Source organism: Acinonyx jubatus, chromosome B4 (genome assembly GCF_027475565.1).
Source record: "Acinonyx jubatus isolate Ajub_Pintada_27869175 chromosome B4, VMU_Ajub_asm_v1.0, whole genome shotgun sequence".
Lineage (NCBI taxonomy): Eukaryota > Metazoa > Chordata > Mammalia > Carnivora > Felidae > Acinonyx > Acinonyx jubatus.
The window spans coordinates 88,655,925-88,678,504 of record NC_069387.1 but is presented as its reverse complement, the minus strand read 5'-3'; the positions used below and the strand labels follow the sequence as shown (position 1 = coordinate 88,678,504).

At 35.8% G+C, this 22,580-nt stretch overlaps 1 protein-coding gene across 2 annotated transcripts in view; it reads right to left on the bottom strand.

Moving 5' to 3' along the window:
• Positions 1 to 22,580, bottom strand: part of LEMD3 (LEM domain containing 3) — a 63,917-nt gene that overhangs the window by 23,282 nt on the left and 18,055 nt on the right. For both annotated transcript variants that reach the window (XM_053226460.1, XM_027071321.2), the window contains exons 2-4: positions 10,928 to 10,965; positions 6,936 to 7,002; positions 4,675 to 4,742 (exon numbers count right to left, since the gene is read on the bottom strand). In XM_053226460.1, coding sequence (XP_053082435.1) covers positions 4,675 to 4,742; positions 6,936 to 7,002; positions 10,928 to 10,965 — 173 coding nt within the window. The remainder of the gene's footprint in view (positions 1 to 4,674; positions 4,743 to 6,935; positions 7,003 to 10,927; positions 10,966 to 22,580) is intronic.

The following is a 22,580-nucleotide window of genomic DNA, read 5'->3' as shown; positions in this document are numbered from 1 at the left end:
AGGCAATGCTATGAACTAGCACCTACTCACTCACCATTGTCCTTCTCCACAGCTCAGTGCAGAACGAGTGGGAGAACACCCCAAATTTCTGGTTTCCCCCTGAGGAAACCAAGAGTTGGAGCAGGTATCCAATGTTCCAGGTTCTCAGGAAGCTGTATCACCTGTCTCAGAGCACTGAGGATACCTGATACAGTCTAAACACCTGGGCGTTGCTGGGGGTTGCTGCGAACAAACAAGTGCTGGACAGCTTGCTGCTGCTCCAGAAGCCCCACAATACGGCAGACAGACGCCAGAGGGAGCAAGAGATTACAAACTCCTGAAAAAAGAAACCTGCAAAACCTCTCTAGATGGGAATTTAAACCCAAAAATCCAGAGAAGATACATACACAGAAAAGGTGTGAGAGGACCCCAGAATCTCTATCTGAGCTCATTGGTGAAGGTCTTCCCCTTCGTGAAGGCAGGCTCTAACGACTGGGAGGTACAGCTCTGTCTTCAAAGGGAGAGATCCTGGGGCACCTGGGTTGGGGCTCAGTCAGTTAAGCATCCTAGTCTTAACTTCGGCTCAGGTCATAATCCCAGGGTCATGGGATCAAGCCCTGCACTGGGCTCCACACTGAGCATGGAGCCTGCTTAAGATTCTCTCTCTCTTTTTCTCTCTTTCTCTCCCTCTCTCTCTCTCTCTCTCTCTCTCTCCACACACCCCCCCCCCCGTGACCCCTTCCCCTCTCCCATCTCATGCGTGTACTCACTCTCTTTCTAAAAAAGTAAAAATAAAAACAAATTCAAATGCATAGATCCAAACACAAAATAATGAGGCACATGAAGTAAATAATAACACTGGGCTCAAATAAAGGAACAAAATAAATCTCCCAAAAACTGACCCTAAAGGAGCAAAGGTATATGAATTACCTGACAAAAATTTCAAAATAATGGTCATAAAGATGGTCAACAAACCCAGGAAAACAACACATGAATAAAATGAGAATATCAATAAAGAGAGAAAAAAATAAAAAACAACGGAACAGATTTGGGAGCTGAAGAATATCATAACTGAGTCGAAAAATTCACTAGATGAGTTCAACATCAGACTTAATCAAGCAGAAGAATCAAGGAACTCGAAGACAAGCCATTTGCAATTATCCAGTCAGAGGAACAAAAATAAAAAATAATGAAGAACGTAAGAAGCTTAAAAGTCTTAATGGGACATTACCATGCAGACCAATATATGCATTATGGAAGTCCCAAAAAGGAGGAGAGAAAAGGGCAGGAAGCTTATATGAAGAACTAATGACCACAGACTTCCCAAATCTGGGGAAGGAAATGGATATTCAGATTCGAGAAGCCCAACAGCTTTTATAGCAAAGTGGTACTAAGAGGGAAGTTTATAGTGACATAACAGCTACATTAAAAAAAGAAGATCTCAATAAACAACCTCAAGGAACTAGAAAAAGAACAAACTAAGCCCAAAGTTAGCAAACGGAAATATTAAAGAGTAAAAATAAGTAAAATACAGAATAGAAAAAAAGAAGTGTTACTTTTTTGAAAAGATCAGCAAAATTGACAAATCCTTTAACAAGAAAGAAAACTCAAATAAAATCAGAAATAAAAGAGAGGATATTAAGTCTGATGTCATAGAAATACAAAGGATCGTAAGAGACTACTATGAACAATTGCCAACAAATTAGTTAACCGGAAAAAAATAGACAAATGCCTACAAACATATAACCTATCAAGACTGAATCACAAAGAAACAGAAACTCTGAACAGACTTATAACTGGTTAGGACATTGAATCAGTAATCAAAAACCTCTCAAACAAGAAGAGTCCAGGACTCAGTGGCTTCACTGGAGATTTCTACCAAACGTTACTAATGCTTCTCAAATTCTTACAAAAAACTGAAGAGAAGCAACACTTCTATTCACTCATTCTATGCGGCCAGCATTATTCTTAACAGCACATTAAGAGGAACATACACCGTGACCAAGTAGGATTTATTCCTAGAATGCAAGGATGGTCCAAAATACAAAAACCAGTCAATGTGATACACATGAACAGAATGAAGGATAAAAATTACATGATCATCTCAACAGACACAGAAAGAGCATTTGACAAAATCAATACCTTTTCATGATTAAAAACACTCAACAAAGGGATGCTTAGGTGGCTCAATTAATTAAACATCCAACTCTTGATTCCAGCTCAGATCATGATCTCATGGTCGTGAGATCAAGCCCATCAGTTTCTGTGCTGTATGTGGAGCCTGCTTAAGATTCTCTCTCCCTCTCTCCTCCCCACCCTGCCCTGTGCATGCTCTCTCTCTCTCTCAAAATAAACATTAAAAAAAAAAAAAAAACACTCAACAAACTAGGAATAGAAGCAAATTATCTCAATATAATAAAGGGCATATATGAAAAGCACACAGCTAATATCATACTCAACACTGAAAAACTGGAAGTTTTTCTTTGGAGATAGGAACAGGGCCAGGATAAGGATGTCTACTGTTGTCATTTCTATTCAATACATAGTACTGTGAGTCCTAGTTACAAAAATTAGGTAAGAAAATGAAATAAAAGGCATCCAAATTGGAAAGAAAGAAGAAAAATTATCTCTGTTCACAGATAACATCTTATATACCCTGCAGATAATTCTCTCTCTCGTCCCCACTGACACAATAAGCAAATTCAGCAAAGTTGCAGGATAAAAAAATAAACATACAAAAACAGTTGCATTGCTAGACACTAAAAATGAACAATCAGAAAAGGAAATTAAGAAAATCCTATTTAAAATAGTATCAAAAAGCACACTTCGGAATAAACTTTACTAAGGAGATGAAAGACTTCTACACTGAAAACTATAAACACTGCTAAAAGAAATGCAAGACACAAATAAATGGGAAGACATCCCATGCCCATGGACTAAAAGACCCAATATTGTTAAAATAACCATGTTACCCCAAGTGTTTTACAGATAGATTCAATGCAATCCCTATCAAAATCCCAACAGCATTTTCTCAGAAATAGAAAAAATCCTAAAATTTATATGGAGACACAAAGAACCACAAATAGCCAAAACAACTTTGAGCAAGACCAAAGGTGGAAGCCTCCTGGTTCGTGACTTCAAAACATACTACAAAACTGTAGTATTCAGAAGAGTATAGTACTGACATGAAGACAGACATATAGACCAATGGAAGAAAAGAGAAATAAACTCACATAATTGATCTTCAACAAGGGTGCTAAGAACACACAATGGGGAAAGGACTGTCTCTTCAAAAAATGCTGTTGAGAAAACTGGATTTCCTCATGCAAATGAATCAAATTGGACCCTTATCTCACACTATACACAAAAATCAACTCAAAATGAATTAAAGACTTAAATATAAGACATGAAAAGATAAAACTCTAAGAGGAAAACACAGAGGAAAAGCTTCATGACATTGGTCTTGGCAATGATTTTCTGGATATGGCATCAAAAAGCACAGGTAACAGCAGCAGCAACAACAGAAAAACATAGACAAATGAAACTGTATCAAACTAAACAGCTTCTGCAAAACAAAGGAAATAATCAAAAGAGCGAAAAGACAACCTATGGAATGAAAGACAATATTTCCAAACCATATCCAAAATAAAGAAATGACTCCTAAACCTCAATAACAAAATCAAATAACCTGATTTAAAAATGGGTAAAGTATGTGAATAAACATTTTTCCAAAGAAGACAAACAAATGTCCAACAGGTATAAGAAAAGATGTTTGACATCACTAATCATCAGGGAAATGCAAATAAAACCTATAGTGAGATATCACCTTGTACCTATGAGGATGGCCATTATTAAAATAAGAAACAACAACAACAAAAACAAGTATTTTTGAGGATGTGGAGAAAAGGGGAAGGAACCTTGGAAACTGCTGGTGGGAATGTGAAATGGTATAGACACTATGGAAATCAGCATGGACGTTCCTCAGAAAATTAAAATAAATCTATCATATGCAATTCCACTTCTGGGTATTTACTCAAAAGAACTGAAAACAGGGTCTAAAAGATATCTGCACCCCATGTTCACTGCAGTATTATTCACAATAGCCAAGAAGCAGAAACAACATAAACATCCACCTACAGATCAACGGATAAAGACAGTGTGTGTGTGTGTGTGTGTGTGTGTGTGTGTGTGCACGTGAGCGCATGTGTGTAATATTATTCAGCCTTAAAAAAAAATCCTGTCCATCTTAACACTTATCCATCTTAATCTTCTGTACCCTTCTTTCATACACTATTTCCTAAAGATCACTTACAGTGGTTTAGAAAATTCATCTGCAAATTGTTTTAGCACCCTGAGATGACATTAATCTGGGGTGAAAGATCTAAAATAAATGACAATGGTTAGATGCTTACTTGCTTTCTTACATGCTACTTACCTATCTCAATTTCTCTCACCAATGTTGTTTGTACCCTTTCCAAATTAATGTGCATTCTCTCATAGAGAATGTTCTAAAACAAACTAAAACAGAAAATGTTGAGTAATTCTGTTTTCTCTATCTGCTCACATTCCACCAAACAATAGGCCCAAGTTTGTAACAGTACAATTAATCAAATGCATGGTACTTTTGATACAAGTTGTAATAATGTATATAAACTTTAAGAAAACAGCTATCAAAAGTCTAATTACACTGCTTACTTTTAAATATGCAGCTGCCTCTTGGACAGAAAGTGTTCTCTGACTAGAACTGCCACATTCATGATCTCCTGGAAAGATTAGCATATTATTAATTTTGAATCAGTACTATATTAAACAGAAGAAAACAAATACAATTAATCAAAATATTTTACAATTTATACAATTATAGGTTATATTATTATAATCAATAAAGAAAGAAGATAAACCATATTTAATTTCCTATTAAAAATCCAGTAGGTAATAGAAACAAACAATTATCTTTACATAAACCACCATCTTTAAATACATTTCTAAACAGTCTGGGTAGGAACATGTCTTCTTTGTATGTTTTCAACTAAATCACTGGACAGGGGAGGAACCATGTCACATGATGCTTATCCACACATCTTGGCACAGAACAGGTCCCCGCCAGGTTTGCTGTTTTTCGAGAGGGGAAATTCACCGTGGTAACTTAACACATCTATTACCAAAGCTAATAATTCAAGGATTCAAGTAAATTTGAATTAAAATGTACATTCTGTATATAAAGATAGTGCTAAGCCTATCTTTAGCAAGGTGTGTGCATCCCTTAAAAATTATTATAACAAAGACCAACAGGGAAATTAGATAGAAGCTTCTAGGTATGATCTGGTTTCTGCAAAGAAATGCATTACATACAGAATCACATTTTCCCTTTCTTATAACGATTTATAAGAGAATGCAGTCTTTGCTTTCAGGCTTTCTGTGGTTATTAGAGACCAATTTCCTCATATTGAACTTCAATTGTAAGTTTTTCCTGCCCTGTTTCTCTTCAAGTGGATTAAAAAAAAAAAAAAAATTTAACACAAAAGCGTACTAGCTGAAGTAAACTTTGACAAATTTTTCTATCATAAAAGCAGTCACATTCCTATTTATCAGCTTTGTTCAAGTAGCCAGATTTTAATGGTCATAGTCATAAAATGGGAAGAAATACCTGTTAGATAAACAAGTAAGTCTTCAAACTTTATGATGCCTCTTCCAAGATCTAGTTTCCACAGATCTACAGCAGAGGTCGGCAAACCACAGCCCACAGCCAAATCTGCCCTACCACTGATTTTTTTTATAAATGAAGTTTTTTTGAAACATAGCCACAACTCATTCATTTATGTATTATCTATGGCTGCTTTCATGCTATAATGGCAGAATTGAGTAGCTGTGACAGAGACAAGTCTAGCACACAAAGCCCAAAAAACTTACTATCTGGCCCCTTCACAGAAAAAAGTTTGCTGACCCCTGCTCTAGAGGAAGGAATCCATATCTTTAAAAGTACCCCAGATCATGCTGATCTAGCACACTACATAAAACAGTGCTATGGAGACAGCTGTGGAAGCCTGTGGTAGCAACATCAAGAATTCCTAGCGAGAGTATATACTTAACTTATTTCTGGGTGCTACAGCATACCAAATAAATGTCATTAGTTTGCAGTGTATGAATATGACGGTCAGTCAAGGCAAAGAAGGTTTTTAGTGATATACACAGAATTCTGAGCATTCAAAAACTGACCAGTATTAAGGATCCAAAGGAAAAAAAAAAAAAAACCAGGCTGATGTGAGGATGAGCAACTGTAAGGATCCTGAAATGCCTCCATTCAACCAGAGAACCTCCATATTTACCTTCCACCAATGAACTGATTTCTACAAAAGGATCCGCTGCATACAAAAATTCAGGAGACATTTTTCTTTTCTTGTAACTTCTTTACAAGAAGAGAATCCAAAGTCTCTTCTTTTAGCTTATACGTGATACAAGAATAACTAAAAAAAGCTAAGGTAATAAACAGAGAGCAGAATACTAAGAGCAGAATATGAGGAAAATGCGATGATCAGTACAAAAAATTCTAGAATATATTTACTTTATCCAAGAAATTGATACCTAATCAACCACCAAAGAAAAATCTGCAGTTTTATATTTAATCTAGGATTTTAGTTAACTCGTTGCTTACCCAATCCAATTGACATTTAAGCTTTCAAAATTTTTTGTTACTTATTAGTGTAACAAAAAAATTGACTTTAGAATTACATAATATATACTTCACCCAATACATATGGGCAGGCAGAAAAGGTCTTGACTAAATATGTTTATAAAAATAAAACCCACTATGTATAGGTAACAAAAACTTCTAAAGAAAAAATTTTCCACAAACATAACGTTAGACTTGGGAAAAATTATTTCCACTGATATAGCATGCTATATATGCAAATTAATTTTCAAAACATTTTTAGAGACTATGAATGTGAAACAATTACCTGCAAGCTGTGCCAATCGATCATGAAGCTTGTATAAAGTGTTCATCATAAGATTTTTCTCACTCTCCTAAAATTAAAAGAAATGATTATAAAACATCCAATTCAACAAAATGTACCAAATAATAATTTTATTCAAAAAGAAAAACAGCAAATAATTTAAAACCACAGAAGCGACATAATCGGAAAGACAAATTCACACTTAAACAATGGCTACCATACTTTAAAAAAATCTTAATCTAAGAATCTAAATCATCACTCTACACATTTTATTTTTCTTGAGGATTGACTGGGAAATTCGCACTAAGGTTAGTGCTAAAAAAAGGTCTCCTGTACAAAAACTTCTCCCAACCACCAAAGCATCGCTCTCGGTCCCCCTGTACACAATGTACACTACTTACACATATTGTTCTTATGAGACTTCAAGGCTGCCCTCATGTTTTGCCTTAATCTGATTCAACCAAACAATAGGGGAATGAGTATTGACACTCCGACCCTCAACCTCTCCTAGGTCCCCCAAAGTGGTCTTGTATAAATTTATAAACCATTAAAGCAAAACACACATTTAATGAGTATCTAGTACTAGGAATTAAGAACTATTCTCAGCAAAGCAAGAGGCCCAGTGATACAAGATGGTTCCTGTTCTCAAGGGCAAAAAAGCATACTTAAGTGTTAAAGCTGCAAACAAAATATAATGTGAATACAGAAGAGGGGGAGAAGGGAAGATCCATTTATGAAGAGAGACTATTTGAGTTGGGCTTCACAGTAAGAACAGAATTGACTAGCATCCTAAGAAGAAACACCATGAGCAAAGGCATAAAGGCACCGGTTATGTTTCTTACGTAACTAGTAGCCTACTTTGATTCAGCACACTCCTGGAAAAATAGTTTGGAGTCAACTGCTAGGGACCAAAACTAAGAGTTTGACTTCATTCTAAAAATTTAGAAGAAGGAAAGTAAAACAGACTTGTATATCAGAAATAGTACTCTGAACATATGAAAGGAAACAAGAGAGGAGACCATTGCAATGTCTAAGTACCCTGCCAAGAAGTCTAAGGCAGTGAGACCCCCAATTGAAAAGCAATCACAATTAAGGGGGACCAACACAAGCAATGGGGGAGTATAAGTTAGAAGAGGGGTAAGCTTATCACACTATCTGAAATAAATTCATGATTCCTGAGGGGGCTGGCTGTATCTTTATGATTTCCTTTCTTCTTGATGTGTCAAACAAAACAGTAATACTTATAAATATAAGACCAGGATATAAAAGGCTAGGAAAGTAACATTTATATGCCTAACAACATGCAACTTCACCCATTTATTTTCATACTTTATTTTCAGGGACAGAAAGACAAGTTTGTACACTATGAGTGGTATGTCTTTGTCAATGCAGCTTTCATCATTGATACTAGGAAGACGAAAGCTCATTGAAGGCTCCACCAGAGTCCCTGGTTTTATGGAAGATGGTTGGTAGAGATTAAGTGACATTCCTTCAGCTGACTACTTGCCTTCCAAACCTTAGCTTTTTTCCCCCCTCAATTCTATCTCAACCAAATTCTGAGTCGGGCTAGACCTTGTCTTTGTAAAAGCCTAAAAATCCAAACTGTAAGAATTGGCCATCAAGAAATAATTGCTGGGGCTGAAATCCAAGATTCTGAAAGGTATGCATTTGTGACACATTAAGCCACAAAATAATATTTAATAAATGTATTCAATATAATAATTCAATATAATTTAATATATTCAATATAATACATTCAATTCAATATAATAATTATAATATAATATATTCAATATAGTAATTTAATAAATATATTCAATGAATATATTCAATTATAATAAATATAATTCAATATTATAATATTCAATATAATGAGAAAGAGTTCTAATGATAGTATAGCTAGTTGTGGACTCGATACATGAAACCAAGGTAAATCTGATTAAGCTTTGGGATTAAAGTAGTTAAAAGTTTTAAAGTTTATTTCCTCCCTTATCTGGAAAAGAGACCAATTTCCTTTTCTTTCATATGTCCTGATCATGCCCAATCCCTCTCCCCTTTCAAAAACAAAACTAAATCCAAAAACTTGACACTTGTCCTCTGTGATTGATTACATCTTTAATGAACATCAGAGGCCTGGAAATAAACTTCATTTTTTGATTCACAGATATTAACACTGGACTAGATGAGGAGAAGAAATAACAAAACCTAATCAGATGTAACTGAATCCCATAAGAAAACATACATACATGCTGTTTCTTTAGCATTCTCATAGAAAATTTAAGCACCCAAAAGGCTAAACTGTAATTTTTTCAAAAATTATTTCTCCAGTGGCAATTTATTCAAAATGACCATCTATATATTACAAGGGTCTCAAGTGCATGATCAACTCAATTATCATCTAAATAGTTTTTATGTAATGTTATTAATGTGAACACATCAATTTTGAGGAAGAAATAGAAAGGCTCTGGCTCAACTATCTTTAGCACCAATGTGCTAAACTAGAAATAAATGTGAAAAATATGTAAATCGAATTTTAAAGTTACGTTCTTACAGAAACTTATATTGACTTATAGTTTCATTATAGTCTTCTTCCATTCTGACTGCTTTTCCAGTGGTCTCCTAACATTCAGCTTGAAAGATGTCTCACACTGGCTTTCCTAATCACCCTGACAGCAAGTTAAAGATCTACAAATAAATCCATATTTAAAGTAAGCTTTCAAGCAACCTTTCATTAAACAAAAATGATTTTATACTTTAATTTGAAATAGCTAACCTTCCATTGTTTGTTTTGGTAAGGTCCAGATTGTTTTAGTAACCCATACCATTCTTTGAAGCAAAATTCTCATTCTTGAGTGGCAAAAAATCAAACTGTAGGGCAACTCTCCCAAATTCTCTCGTATATCGTCACCTTTACATAAGTTCCCTCTTCTACCCTCAGCCAACTTTCTCCTCAAGGAAATTTCCAATTGTTTGTATCAAGTCTCTGATTAAATAATGATAATGATTTTACACACTTAGCACGGTGCCTGGCACAGAATAAGCACTTAATATAAGTGGACTGCCATTATCTTCATTACAGTTATTACTATTATTTAGAGGTCCAGAACTTCAGTTCCTCCCATGGGGAAAATTATACAGAAGAAAATAAAGTCCTGTATTTCTAACATTCAGTGAGTATATTACACGCATTTAAATGATGATGCCAACAGCAGCATACTTAATACGATTACTGACAAAGTCAACCTGTTTTAAAACAAATATCACCACAAAAGAATATTACTAAAAATAATCACTACAAAGTCTCACTCTAACAATCTGCAGTAATATTTTATGGATTTGATTATACATTATTACACATCCTTCAGTACAACAAACAATGTTTTATATGCAGGTCTACATTAGTCAGTTCCCACCATAAATTAATAACTAACTGTGCATTATAATATGAGCTCAAATACCTTAATCTTTAAGGTGCCTGTAATGATGGTAAGTGAAAAATATTTTCATGTGAGTAAAATTTAGGTTAAAATTAACATTATAGATCCTTTAAAAAAGAAAAGGAAATCATAAATAGGTAGCCTAAGAAACATGTGTCTTTCTAAATCTTTTGCCTTCCTGATTGTTGAATAGGCATGCCTATGAGCAAAAGATCCAGAGAGACAAGATGAGGGCAAAGAGGACAAAAATTGTCAGAATGTCCAGCAACTTCAACAGAAATACTTCTAAAGGTTAAAACCAGATCCCTAGATAACGTGCCAATGCCATTTAACGTGGCAGTTGGCTATTACCTTAAAGTGATAAACAATTCTGCCCTTAGGAGAAAACCTGTTTCAGATTTAACCATATTATCCTTAAAGAATACTCAAAATAAGAAAATTTATTGTTTCAGTTTAAGAGAAGTTTTAAAATTAACATTTTTAGTTAACAGTTGTCCTAATACTTTTATCATATAAAACATGAGACAAAAACCAGTATTATGATCTTCTTCTACTTACTTGTATGTTTCCAAATGTTTCATCAAAGGGGTTTTTTACTATCAAGGAAAGAAAAGAGAGAACTATTAGCATCATTTGAGAATGAGAATTAGAATCCCCCTAAACAAGCTCTCTGAAATGCCAGCATGTACTCTGCTAAAACTGAACATAAACACACTGATGATAATAAAGGTTAGGGTGGTGATTTTTGAGACTTGCTATGTTTACCATTCTTACTCTGAATCTGTGGTTTTCTCTGTAATAACTGAGAGCAGTGCTCTGGTGTCTAAGTGCCTGGGTTCGAGTCCCAGTTCCATCACTTACTAGCAACATGAGCGTGAACTAACATCTACCTGGCTACTCTAAGTTGTAGTTTCCTCACTGTTACAGAAAGGATGTAACAATGATTCCTACCTTGTGTAGCTGTTGTGAGGATTAAATGAGATAAACTAGATAACATGACTGGCCTAGTATCAAGCACTTAATACATGTTACCTGTTACTGTTACTGACTACATTGTTTCCACCACCAAACTTGATTTCTCTTCAAAATATAGATTAAAAGCAGTTACTACTTAAGGAAGTCTACAAGATGCTTTAAAACTAAACAATTCTTTCAGAATTCTGACTTCCAATGGTAAAACAAACAAACAAAAAACAAACAAACAAAACCCTCCCTAATCCTTGCTAACATCTGGAAAGGTGACAAGAAACAAATATACAAAGTAGCTAAGAAATGTCTCAATATCAAACTTTACCTTTCCAATAAATATTATAAAAAGGATTTAGCACTTTGCATCCAACCTCCCTACACCCACCTCTCCTAAAAAAAGATACAAACAAGTTTATGGCTAAACATCTCTCATGGTTATTATTTAGAATCTCCTTTGTATCATCTATTTGCAAATTACATGCAAAAATATTCAAAGCTTTCAGATACCTGGATCTCTATAATCCAGGTCACAACTAAGACTAACTAGCCTACAAAGTAGTTCACACTGACCAGGTTTCCTTTCTGAGGTGCTTTTCTATTTTTATTTGAGAAAACAGGAAGTCCCATAGGAACCAGGAACTGCCTGATTCTAAGAAAGTTCATGTGTGAGGCCAGTTTAACAAGGTACAATAAAAAAGCAAGGAAAAGTATATCTTACAATCATCTAAAGGGGTTTTGTAGACACTTTCTAAAGAGTAACAGGGTTTTAATGTTAGAAAAGAAAAAATTTTGAATGATAAAAGATCAAATTACTCAATAGGGGACTAGGAAGAAGAAATAATACAGCTTAAAGATTAAAGAAAGTGTTATGAATCAGAACACGCTTAGACTAAAAAGATACTTTTTAAGAACAATTTTTATTAATGTAAAATCTGAACAATTTAAAATAAAGTTGCATTTAGTTCAATATACTACCCAAAAAATTGCCTTCTTGATCTACTTAAACTGATCACACAATACTAAAAGGTCAAGTATTTTATTTGCTCTTTATAAGAAGAATAACCCTAAAAAAATTAAAACATGCAGTTCTAAAAACAGGTTTTTTAATGTCTGAAGAAAAGTCATGAAGATAGCCTTTTTTTTTTCTTTTGACTTTACACAAAATCCTTTTTGTCAAGATTATTAAATGGAAAACTAGCTCTTCAAGTATCTCCATGAAGCAGACTGTGGATGTTCTCCCCCTGGACTGTCCTACTGTGAATTTCTCACGACAGGCATCACGTGACACTGTTTGTTTGCCTGGAGCCAAGCACAGTACTGGGCATACAGTTGGTGCTCAAAAAGTGCTGGTTGTGCTATCTAGGTTACATTCATCCTTCTTTATTCTGGTGTTTACACTGCAGGAGGCTGGAGAAGGGTAAGTTCTGGGAAGGAAGGGGGACGGGATAACAAAGAGAAAGCTACAGAGCAGAACAATAATTCTGTTGAAAGCACTGCTCTCTCTGCCCTTTGCATCCTTCTAGATTTCTGCCTCTCGGTTAATGGGCTGAGATACCCAACAGTGTATCTTAAAAGCCAGTAATATACTTTCCATCCTACACACCTTATGTTAAGAAAATTTTTCCCCAATTTCCTATGACAACCACCAGCATTTTTGCAGCATAACTAATTGGCTATAAAATCAGAAAAAATAAGAGGGGCATTCGTCAAAAAGGACATAATGAAATATGTAAGATGAATAACAAAGTCAACAAGACTTTATTATGAAATAAAAAATATTTGAATACATCAAAATGTAGCATACATTCACGGGAATATTGTGCCAATAACTGATTTTATTTTGTGGATTATACCTAAGCACTTGTCTTCAAAGTGTTTTGTTCATAGTATTATACAGTTTTTTGCTTGTCCCTCACTAGGCATCACACTTTTTCTTTTTACACTAAAATATCTTCCTTCATTAAGATAGGGACCAGTTCATAAATACTAGGATGCATATTTGTAAATAAGCTTCATATCGTGTCGTGAAGCACACTTCTACACTGTTGTTTGTTCCTGGCACATTGTCACATATCCACTGATAGGACATTCCAAAGTTTATGGGAAACATGGGCTCAAAGCTCTGCACCACTGTACAGACTATGATGAGGGCTAAGATTTATATAATATAAATATGGGACTACTTAGTCAATGGAGAAATGAAACTGTCAACCAGTTTGATGAAAGCAAACTGTCAACCAGTTATTTATCTTTTATGGCAAAACTATTTTGTCATTAAAATGCTTGCAGCAAAGATGCTTACAGCAAAACTACCTTGAACCATAACTATCACCTATTAACAGACCTATTAAATCAATAAGAAGTAAAAAGTAGCCTTGAGATTAAGCTTTAGAAGGAAACTTCATCTAAAAACAGCAATTCTAAAAAACCAAAAGCCCTCATTTCTAAAAGCAGCATCTTTTTATTAAAAGATTTTTCTTTATTTTTAAATAATCTCTGCACCCAACGCAGAGCTCAAACTCACGACCCTGAAATCAAGAGTCTCCTGCTCTACCAACTGAGCCAGCCAGGTGCCCCTAAAAGCAGCATCTTTATATATCTAACTTTCCTTCAGTATTTCTAACACCATGTGTTAGTATCTTTTGTCTCATCCAAATTACCTACAATATTTAACGGAAACAACACATATTGCCACCTCACCTTTAGTGAAAATACTCCTCCCTGATCCCACCAATTGGGCATTTATAGAGAAGAAACCATATTCCAAAAGCATTCCATACCCAAAAAAAACAAAACAAAAAAAACAAAACAAAACAAAAAAAGCCACCTCATTTTCAAGCCTCTTTTCTAGGCATGGACCTAAGAGATAAATTCTTATCTCTTTTCCTAAAGCAGTGATAATACCTCACCGATATTTCAAACTTTCCACTTCTATCCCCTAAATAGCACACCCTTGAAGTCATTTTAGACCTAGTACTGTCCTTTATACCCTACACCCCCAATAGCTTCTCTTAACTGAGGTTTTTTTCTCAACTTCTGAGGTTGAGAAAAACTTCTGAGAAAAACTTCTGAGGTTTTTTTCTCAAATCTTCCTGGTTTCACCATTTCTCCTTCAATGTTCTTGTCCAGATTGTTTCAAACCTCAAATACACCAAACTTTTCTTAAGACTTTCACTTCTCATTCCTTTAAACTCCCCCAATGATTGTAAAAATCAAATTCCTAAAAACGTTTCTTTAATTATACTTACAAGATCCTTCAAAATCGTCCAATGATTTCCTAGCACATTTTGCTTCAAGGAAATAATTCTAACTTTGTGATACTTTTCTATTTACTTAGACACATTGTTGACTCTGATTCTCCAAACCTTCGTCTCGCATCAATCCCAAAAATGTTATTAGTTTTACTGATCCTTCACATTAACTTTTTTTCATTCTCTTACACTGAGATCAAATTCATTAACCATTACAAATGCCCAGGTAAAAAGGAAAAAATGAAGTGTATCAATCTATAAAAGTACTCACAAACTATATGTTTAATGTTGATCAAATAAATTGATATTGTCCTCAGAAAGGCTCCAGTTTGGTCACTCAATGCCAGTAAATAGAAGAAAAGTCTGTGGTACCCAAAGTTCCTCCACAAACTCAAAAAGAAAAAGTTTTTTTCATTTAATAATTATTAAGTATTTTGTGCTAGGCACTGGAAATGTGACAGTAAATAAAATTTTAAAAATCCCTGCCCTCAAGGAGCTTATGTTAGAAAAGACAATGAACAGACACATTTTAAAAATACAGTATGGCAAATGGTTCTAAGTGCTCTGCAGGTAAAACACAGGAGAGAGGTGGTTAACGCGTGGGGGAGGAAAGCAGTATTAAAGCAGATGGTCAGAGAAGGCCATACTCAGAAGAATGCCTTTGGAGGGAAACCCGAAGGAGCACAGGGAACAAGCCATGTGGACACCTCAAGGAAGAAGTTTACAGACAGAAAGAATAACAAGTGTACAGGCTTGGAAGTGGTAGCATGCCCACCATATTATTCCCAGAAATGGAACAGAGTGGCGAGGGCAAACAGCAAGAAATGAAGTCAAAAAGGTAGGTTTACTTGAGGGAGCCAATAGCTACAGATCATGTAGGGCCTTGGAGACTTTTAATATTACTCTGAGCAAGAAACCTCACAGAATTAGAAGCATTTTATCTGGCTTATGTTTTAAAAAGAAAAGTACAGGGGCGCCTGGGTGGCTCAGTCGGTTGAGCATCCGACTTCGGCTCAGGTCACAATCTCACGGTCCATGAGTTCGAGCCCCGCGTTGGGCTCTGGGCTGATGGCTCAGAGCCTGGAGCCTGCTTCTGAGTCTGTGTCTCCCTCTCTCTCTGCCCCTCCCCCGTTCATGCTCTGTCTCTCTCTGTCTCAAAAATAAATAAACGTTAAAAAAAAATGCATAAGACGTATTTGTAAAAAAAAGAAAAAAAAGAAAAGAAAAAGAAAAGTACATACAATAAGAGGTGGGCCACTCTCAAATAAGTTTAAAAATCCTAAGCATTTAGAAAAGAAATGATCTGCCGTTCATGCCTCAGGAAAACTGCGGAAGTGGCACATTCAGGACGCTTTCCTCCTGCTTTCTCTGGATCAGCACAGCCAATTTCAGTCAGCCTCGACGTTTTTCTGTTCTGAGTACCTGAAACTACCATCAATTATCAATCTGTATACAAAAATATTCTGCCAGGAGGAACTGAATAGACATTTTTCTACAGACATACAAATAACCAACAGGTACATGAAAAGGTTCTCAACATCACTCATCATCAGGGAAATGCAAACCAAAATCACAGTGAGGTATCACCTCACATCTGTTTGAATGGCTACTTTCAAAAAAGATGAGATAACAAGTACTGAAGAGGGTGTGGAGAAAGGGGACCCTGTGCACTGCTGGTGGGATGTAAATTGTTGCAGCCGCTCTGGAAAACAGTATGGAGGTTCCTCAAAAAATTGAAAATAGAACCATCATATGATCCAGCTAATCCCACTTCCGGGTATATATAACCAAAGGAAATGAAACAGGATCTTAAAAAGATGTCTGCACCCCATGTTCACTGCAGCATTGTTCACAACAGCCAAGACATGGAAACAACCAAACTGTTCATCAACAGATAAGTGGATAAAGAAGACGCGGCACACACATACATACATACACACAATGGAATGTTATTCAGCCACGAGAAAGAAGGATATCCTGATACTTGTGGCATGGATGGATCCTTCATGGCACGACGCTAAGTGAAATAAAGTCTGACAGAGAAAGACAAATACTGGGGGAGATCACTTACATGTGGAATTTGAAAAAGTCAGACCCAGAAAACCAGAGTAGAGTAGTGGTGACCAGGGGCTGGGCAGCGGGAGAAACAAGAAGCTATTGGTCAAAGGACATAAATGACTAGTTATACGATTAACAAGTTCTGGGGATCTAATGTACAGCATGGTGATTATAGCTGGTAACACTGCAAGTTGCTAAGAGAGTTGATCTCGAACGTTTTCAACACACATAAAAAATGGTAATTATGTGACAGGATGGAGGTGTTAGCTAATGCTATGGTGGTAATCATTTTTGCAATACATAAATGTATCAAGTCAACACGCTGTACACCTGAAACTTACACAGTTATATGTCAACCGTAATTCAATAAAGCTGAAAAACAGTTCTGCCAGGAAGACATTGAGCCTTTGATCTTTCTGGTCTTCTTCCGTCTGCTTATTCTGTCTTCAAGGTCCCGTGTGCAGCTCTGCTATAGTCATAAAAGATGCCTAACTGCTACAGTTCACTGCAGTTCACTGTGACCTTCCCCTTTTCAGAACCCCTCTGTATTTACTTCAGTATCTTTGCTAACTTATATCACGATTTAACTATTTGTTGGGGCACCTGGGGGGCTCAGTCAGTTAAGCGTCCAACTTCAGCTCAGGTCATGATCTCGGAGTTGGAGCCCCACATCGGGCTCTCTGGTGTCAGCACAGAGCCCACTTTGGATCCTCTGTCCCGGCCCTCCCTTGCTTGCCCTCTCTGTCTCTCTCAAAATAAATAAATATTTCCTCCCCCAACAAGACAGCAAAATCTCTACCTATCTCAATGCCTTGAGGATATTTGATGCTAAATATATACTGAACAAATAGCAGCTTGAAGGCATACTGCCGTCTCCAAGAATAACAGCTTCACCAATGCCAGAGTAGTAGGCACTATAATCCTGATTACTCTGCAACCTTCTTCTTTGAATAAAAAGGAAATTATATTTATTGAACTCTTAGTAGATTCAGGAATACTGATGCCATGTACGCAGGAGGTAACTTTCACCACTATTTTAAAGCAGGTATTACTCCCATTTTTATGTACAGAAATACAGATGCATTATGAGATTAGGTTGCTTTCTTGCAGTTAACAGTTTTAAAAGCAGAGATTCATAACCTACATCTGACTCCAATGCCTTTTCATTATATAAAAAACATTCTTTTCATTATATAAAAAACAACTACAGAAAAGAAAATATTTGTTTTCTTTGGTTTAAGGAAAGCATTCTTCTCTAGAACTCTTAGATATGGAATTATTAAAGTTTAATCTCCTTATGATATAATGCATGAAAAATGCCCAAATGGGAATGAAGAAAAGACACCGCTGTTAGAGAATACACAAGGAAAACGTCAAAACCAAGTACCCTAACTATAGTCCAGGCAAAGACGTTCCATGGTATATCAACCTATAAAGTGTCCCATGTCCACCAGGGGCAGCACTGGTCACTCCCCTGCTCTCTGCCGCCATGACACTTTGTTCATTAAAGCTACTATGGGGCGCCTGGGTGGCTCAGGTCAGTTAAGCGTCTGATTTCAGCTCAGGTCATGATCTCGCAGTTCGTGAGTCCAAGCCCTGCGTGGGGCTCTGTGCTGACAGCTCAGAGCCTTGAGCCTGCTTCAGATTCTGTGTCTCCCTCTCTTTCTGCCCCTTACCCACTCGCGCATATTCTCTCTCTCTCTCTCTCCCCCTCCCTCTCCCTCCCTCAAAAAATAAACATTAAAAAAAAAAAGTTCAGTCTGGAAAGCACTAACTGCAGACAGGCACTTTCAAAGACAGTCTCTTATAATTCTAAAACTCTATGACCTTAAGGCTAGGTTTTAGTCTTTGGAAACTTCAAGTCATCTAGGCACAGTTAAATTCAGCTAACTAAATGACCAATTATCTCTGTGAGTTGTACCTTTTTGTAAACAGACATTCAAGCTCTCAAATCCCATCTTCTAGCTTTAGGGGTTTAAACAGAGCATAATTATATATAAGGAAATGGGGGGGGGGGGCAAATGTTTCCAACAGCTGCAGAACACTGCACCTGTGTGTGTGGCAAACTTCTACATTTCACCATCAGCCAAACCGATCTAAAAATGGACAGGGTGAACAAGGCGGCACATTCTTCTGCAACATAGCACATTGCCCTTTTGTTCTCTGAGAGTTCTCTAATTGTTTCATAGCTCTATTAAATATAGTTATTCCAAAAGACAGGAACAGTTCACATCAAGTATACTTAATATATTACTGTGAATATGGACATTACATCAGCAAGCAAAACCAAGTTTTATGGACAAAAACTGGCTACTATAAAGCCTGCCTAAGGTGAACTCTTGTACCACCCCTGTTCTACTCATAAATAAACTTTCCATTTTAACTCCACCTATCCATCTGGATTTACAGAGGTACAGACCTAGATGGGGATAGCAAGTGAAGAAGGGAAAGAGGGCAAAACCTCAAAAGCTTCTCCACTTTTCAGATCCTGTAAGACTCTCAACTTTTCACTTTCCCTGCTTTAAGAGAGGCAACAGTGTGCACTCCTTCCAAAAAAAAAAACAAAAAACAAAAAACAAAAAAACCAAAGAACTATTCTTCACGAAAAACAGAACATACACCATGATTTTATAAAATCAAAGGAGTTTTAAATATGGATATCAAAGTACTAAAAACAAATACCGTGTCCAAGAAAATAAAAGAACAAAACTTATAGTTAAGTTGGCAATGGCCTTATTATTTGGTTGGTTCTTATTCTTCATCTCTGAAAGAACAATTATGGCCTCTTTCAACCTTGTCATCATTTGAAAATCTCACATTTGCTCACCATAAAAATGAAGATTCCTTGGCGGGGGGCGGGGGGGCAGCGAGGGGGGTATAGCAGACTGTAATTGAGAGGCCCGTCTTTATCCAAGCACTAATTTCACATTATAACTGTACCTCAAGTTTGAGATCTCTATAACAAAAACTGTAAGTAAGACTTGTAACCACAGATTGCTCAACAAGTATTTATGGAGCGTATTCTGTAAACCATGTTCTGAGAACACAGTGCTTAATTTAAGGACTAGTGGAGATAAACGAGTAACTACGATATATAACATACTCAATACAACTGTAGAGTTTAGTATCAAGTACTTTAGGAGTTCAGAAAGGGGTAAAAATATTTTGCCTAAAATACTTTTGAGCCTTAAAACAAACCAAGAGTAATAAAATGGATTGAACTATCGAAAAAATGCAACATCAATGAACCTCAAAAATATGCTGAAAAAAGCCTCACAAAAGAGTATTCTATGAATCCACTTATGAAGTTTTACAACACACAAAACTACTTTATGGTGAATAAAACAGTGACAGAGTATTGATGTGGCATGAGTAAACTCATGGAGGTGAAGGCAGCGGTCTCTATCTGCAGGGATTCAAGTTGCACAGCTGGATGCATTTGTCAAGTCATCTGATGGTACATTAAAGGCTGATACATCTGACTGTATGTGAATTTTACCTTAAAAAAAAAAAAAGAACCTCACCCTCAATAATATGCATGACATATGTAAAGATAAAAAGTATCCTGTCTTCAACTTACTCTGAAATACAGTTTTTGAAAGACAGAATGATGGATGGACAGAGTGATGGATAAGATATACAACAAAGCAAATACAGAAAATGCTAAAGTAGAATCTAGGTGTGGATACATGTGTGTTCACAGCATCAATTCTTTCAATTTCCTGTTTGAAAGTTTTCATAACAAAATGCTAGGGGAGAAAAAGTATTAAAACAAAATATTTACTGATGATGCTAAAATCCAATCAGAAAACTGGCAAAAGATCACTTTGATACCCAGACACATCAGGTAAAAACCCTAATTTTAAATATTGTACAAGAAAAACATTCTTTTCCTTCCAATTCAATCTAAATTTTTAACAAATCAAAAACTGAAAATTTCCTTTGCAAAAAAACTAGAAAAGTTATTGTAATATAAAGGTTTTTTTTTGGTTTTGCCTTGTTCATGTATTTTACATGTACAACTTCAAAATACATTTATCTTTTTTACTAAAATAATGTCAGAAACTTGGCATATAGAAAAATATCCATAGGAGCTTGTGTCTAGTAATTTTTAAAGAGTAAATGTTTCACAAACATTCAAAATTCTTTTCTTACACGCTTCACTATTAAGTTGGAGGTAATTCACTTACCAGTGATTTTACAAGACTGACTTTATTTACCTAAAATCAATTTATTACTAAATTTGAAAGCCAGATGACTAGAAGATCAAGAAAATATCAAAATACTACACATTTAAGAGACTTTAAGAATCTACTCCTTCCCAAAATGAGCTCTGCTATCTTAATAGAGCATCCATAACTCAAGATTTGACAGAATTATTGATTACTGAATCAGACTTACTAAAACTGAAGTTCCCATTCAAACAAAAATGTTTATCCAAAAGACTTTTACACTTTAAGAAAATTTCAAAGTTTACTCTAAGATAAAATATAAAGTTAATAATGAGCCTCTTCCCACCACAACACACACACACACACACACACACACACACACACCCTAAGTTTTAATGGCTCAAAACTTCAGAGGGAAACAATTGGCTGCTGTCTCCACCTAACTTTGTCAGCTAAAGACACTTCTGTACCTTACTGATGTTGGGAGGAAAGGTAGTATATAACACATTCAAAAAAAGACAAAGTGATATGTCTACTTAAATCCTAGCAGCCCATCTTACTATACTGCTCAAGGTCCAAAAGTTTGAGTGATCTGCTTTTTCAGTACTTCCACAGATCTCTTCTTGAAAACCACTTCTGTACATATGCCAGTTAAAGAATTATGCTATTGCATGGTGACAAGTGAATAGAAAAATAAAAGCAAGTCAACCCACAAAGGTTGGATACAAACCTATAAATAATACCAAGCATCTGTGCAACAGATAACTTGGCACCCAAACGAATTTATGCTAATGCAATACTGTAATCTATTAAACATGGTGACAGCTCACTGTATTAAGAGATTTAAACATTAACTGTTACACACTAGAGACTATCTATGACACTTCCTCAAGGTTTGCACTGCCAAGAATACAAGTGTAACTGTATTATAACAAGGTCTGTTCTGAAACAATATTGCTAAATGAGAATTGAGAGATCCAAAAGGAATCCGTGATACACTGAACAACCTATCCCCTGTGCAATGCAATAAAGCAACATGCATTTCCCATACAATTACACACCAGGGCTCTTCCAGTTTATATTCTCAATTACAATGCACTGTGTCTTCACACTGTAAATGATTACAGATAATTAGCTTTGTGTTGCACGAAGGCAATGTGCAGACAAGAAAACTGGAGAGAGAAAAGCTGCAGTGCAATGAAAAGGTGAATAGTACTAAAAAAAAATCTAAACGACGGTTCTCGTTTCATTTTTCTAATGGGGACAAGAAGTGTAGCTGTTAAAAGGGAAAAGGGCATTATACGTATAAACAAAGCAAAAGATTAAATATGATCAAAACAAACATATGAACTGAATGTGGAACTGCAAAGAAAATCCCCATCATTGGCTTTATGACCAATGTGCTTAAAACTTACATCTTAACTTTTGGCTCTGGAAAAAAACAGACAGAAATGAAAAGTCACCAGGGAAACAGAGGTATTTGAGTATGTCATCATAAGGTCCAAAACAAAACCACTGAATAAATAAAAATGTAAGCAGTTACGACATGAGGTAAACTAGACTAAATAAGACTGTTTTTGTTGGTAGGAATATACAGAACCTTAAGAATAAAATGCATGCTTCCACATGAACGAACACAGTGGATGTTGGAATCATATCAGATTTTCAACTGACATCTAACGTCTCAGATGAACAGAAAGTATCTCTTCACACTGAAAAGGTAGTGGGGTAAAACTCGAGAGCAAGGAATGCTAGTTCCAA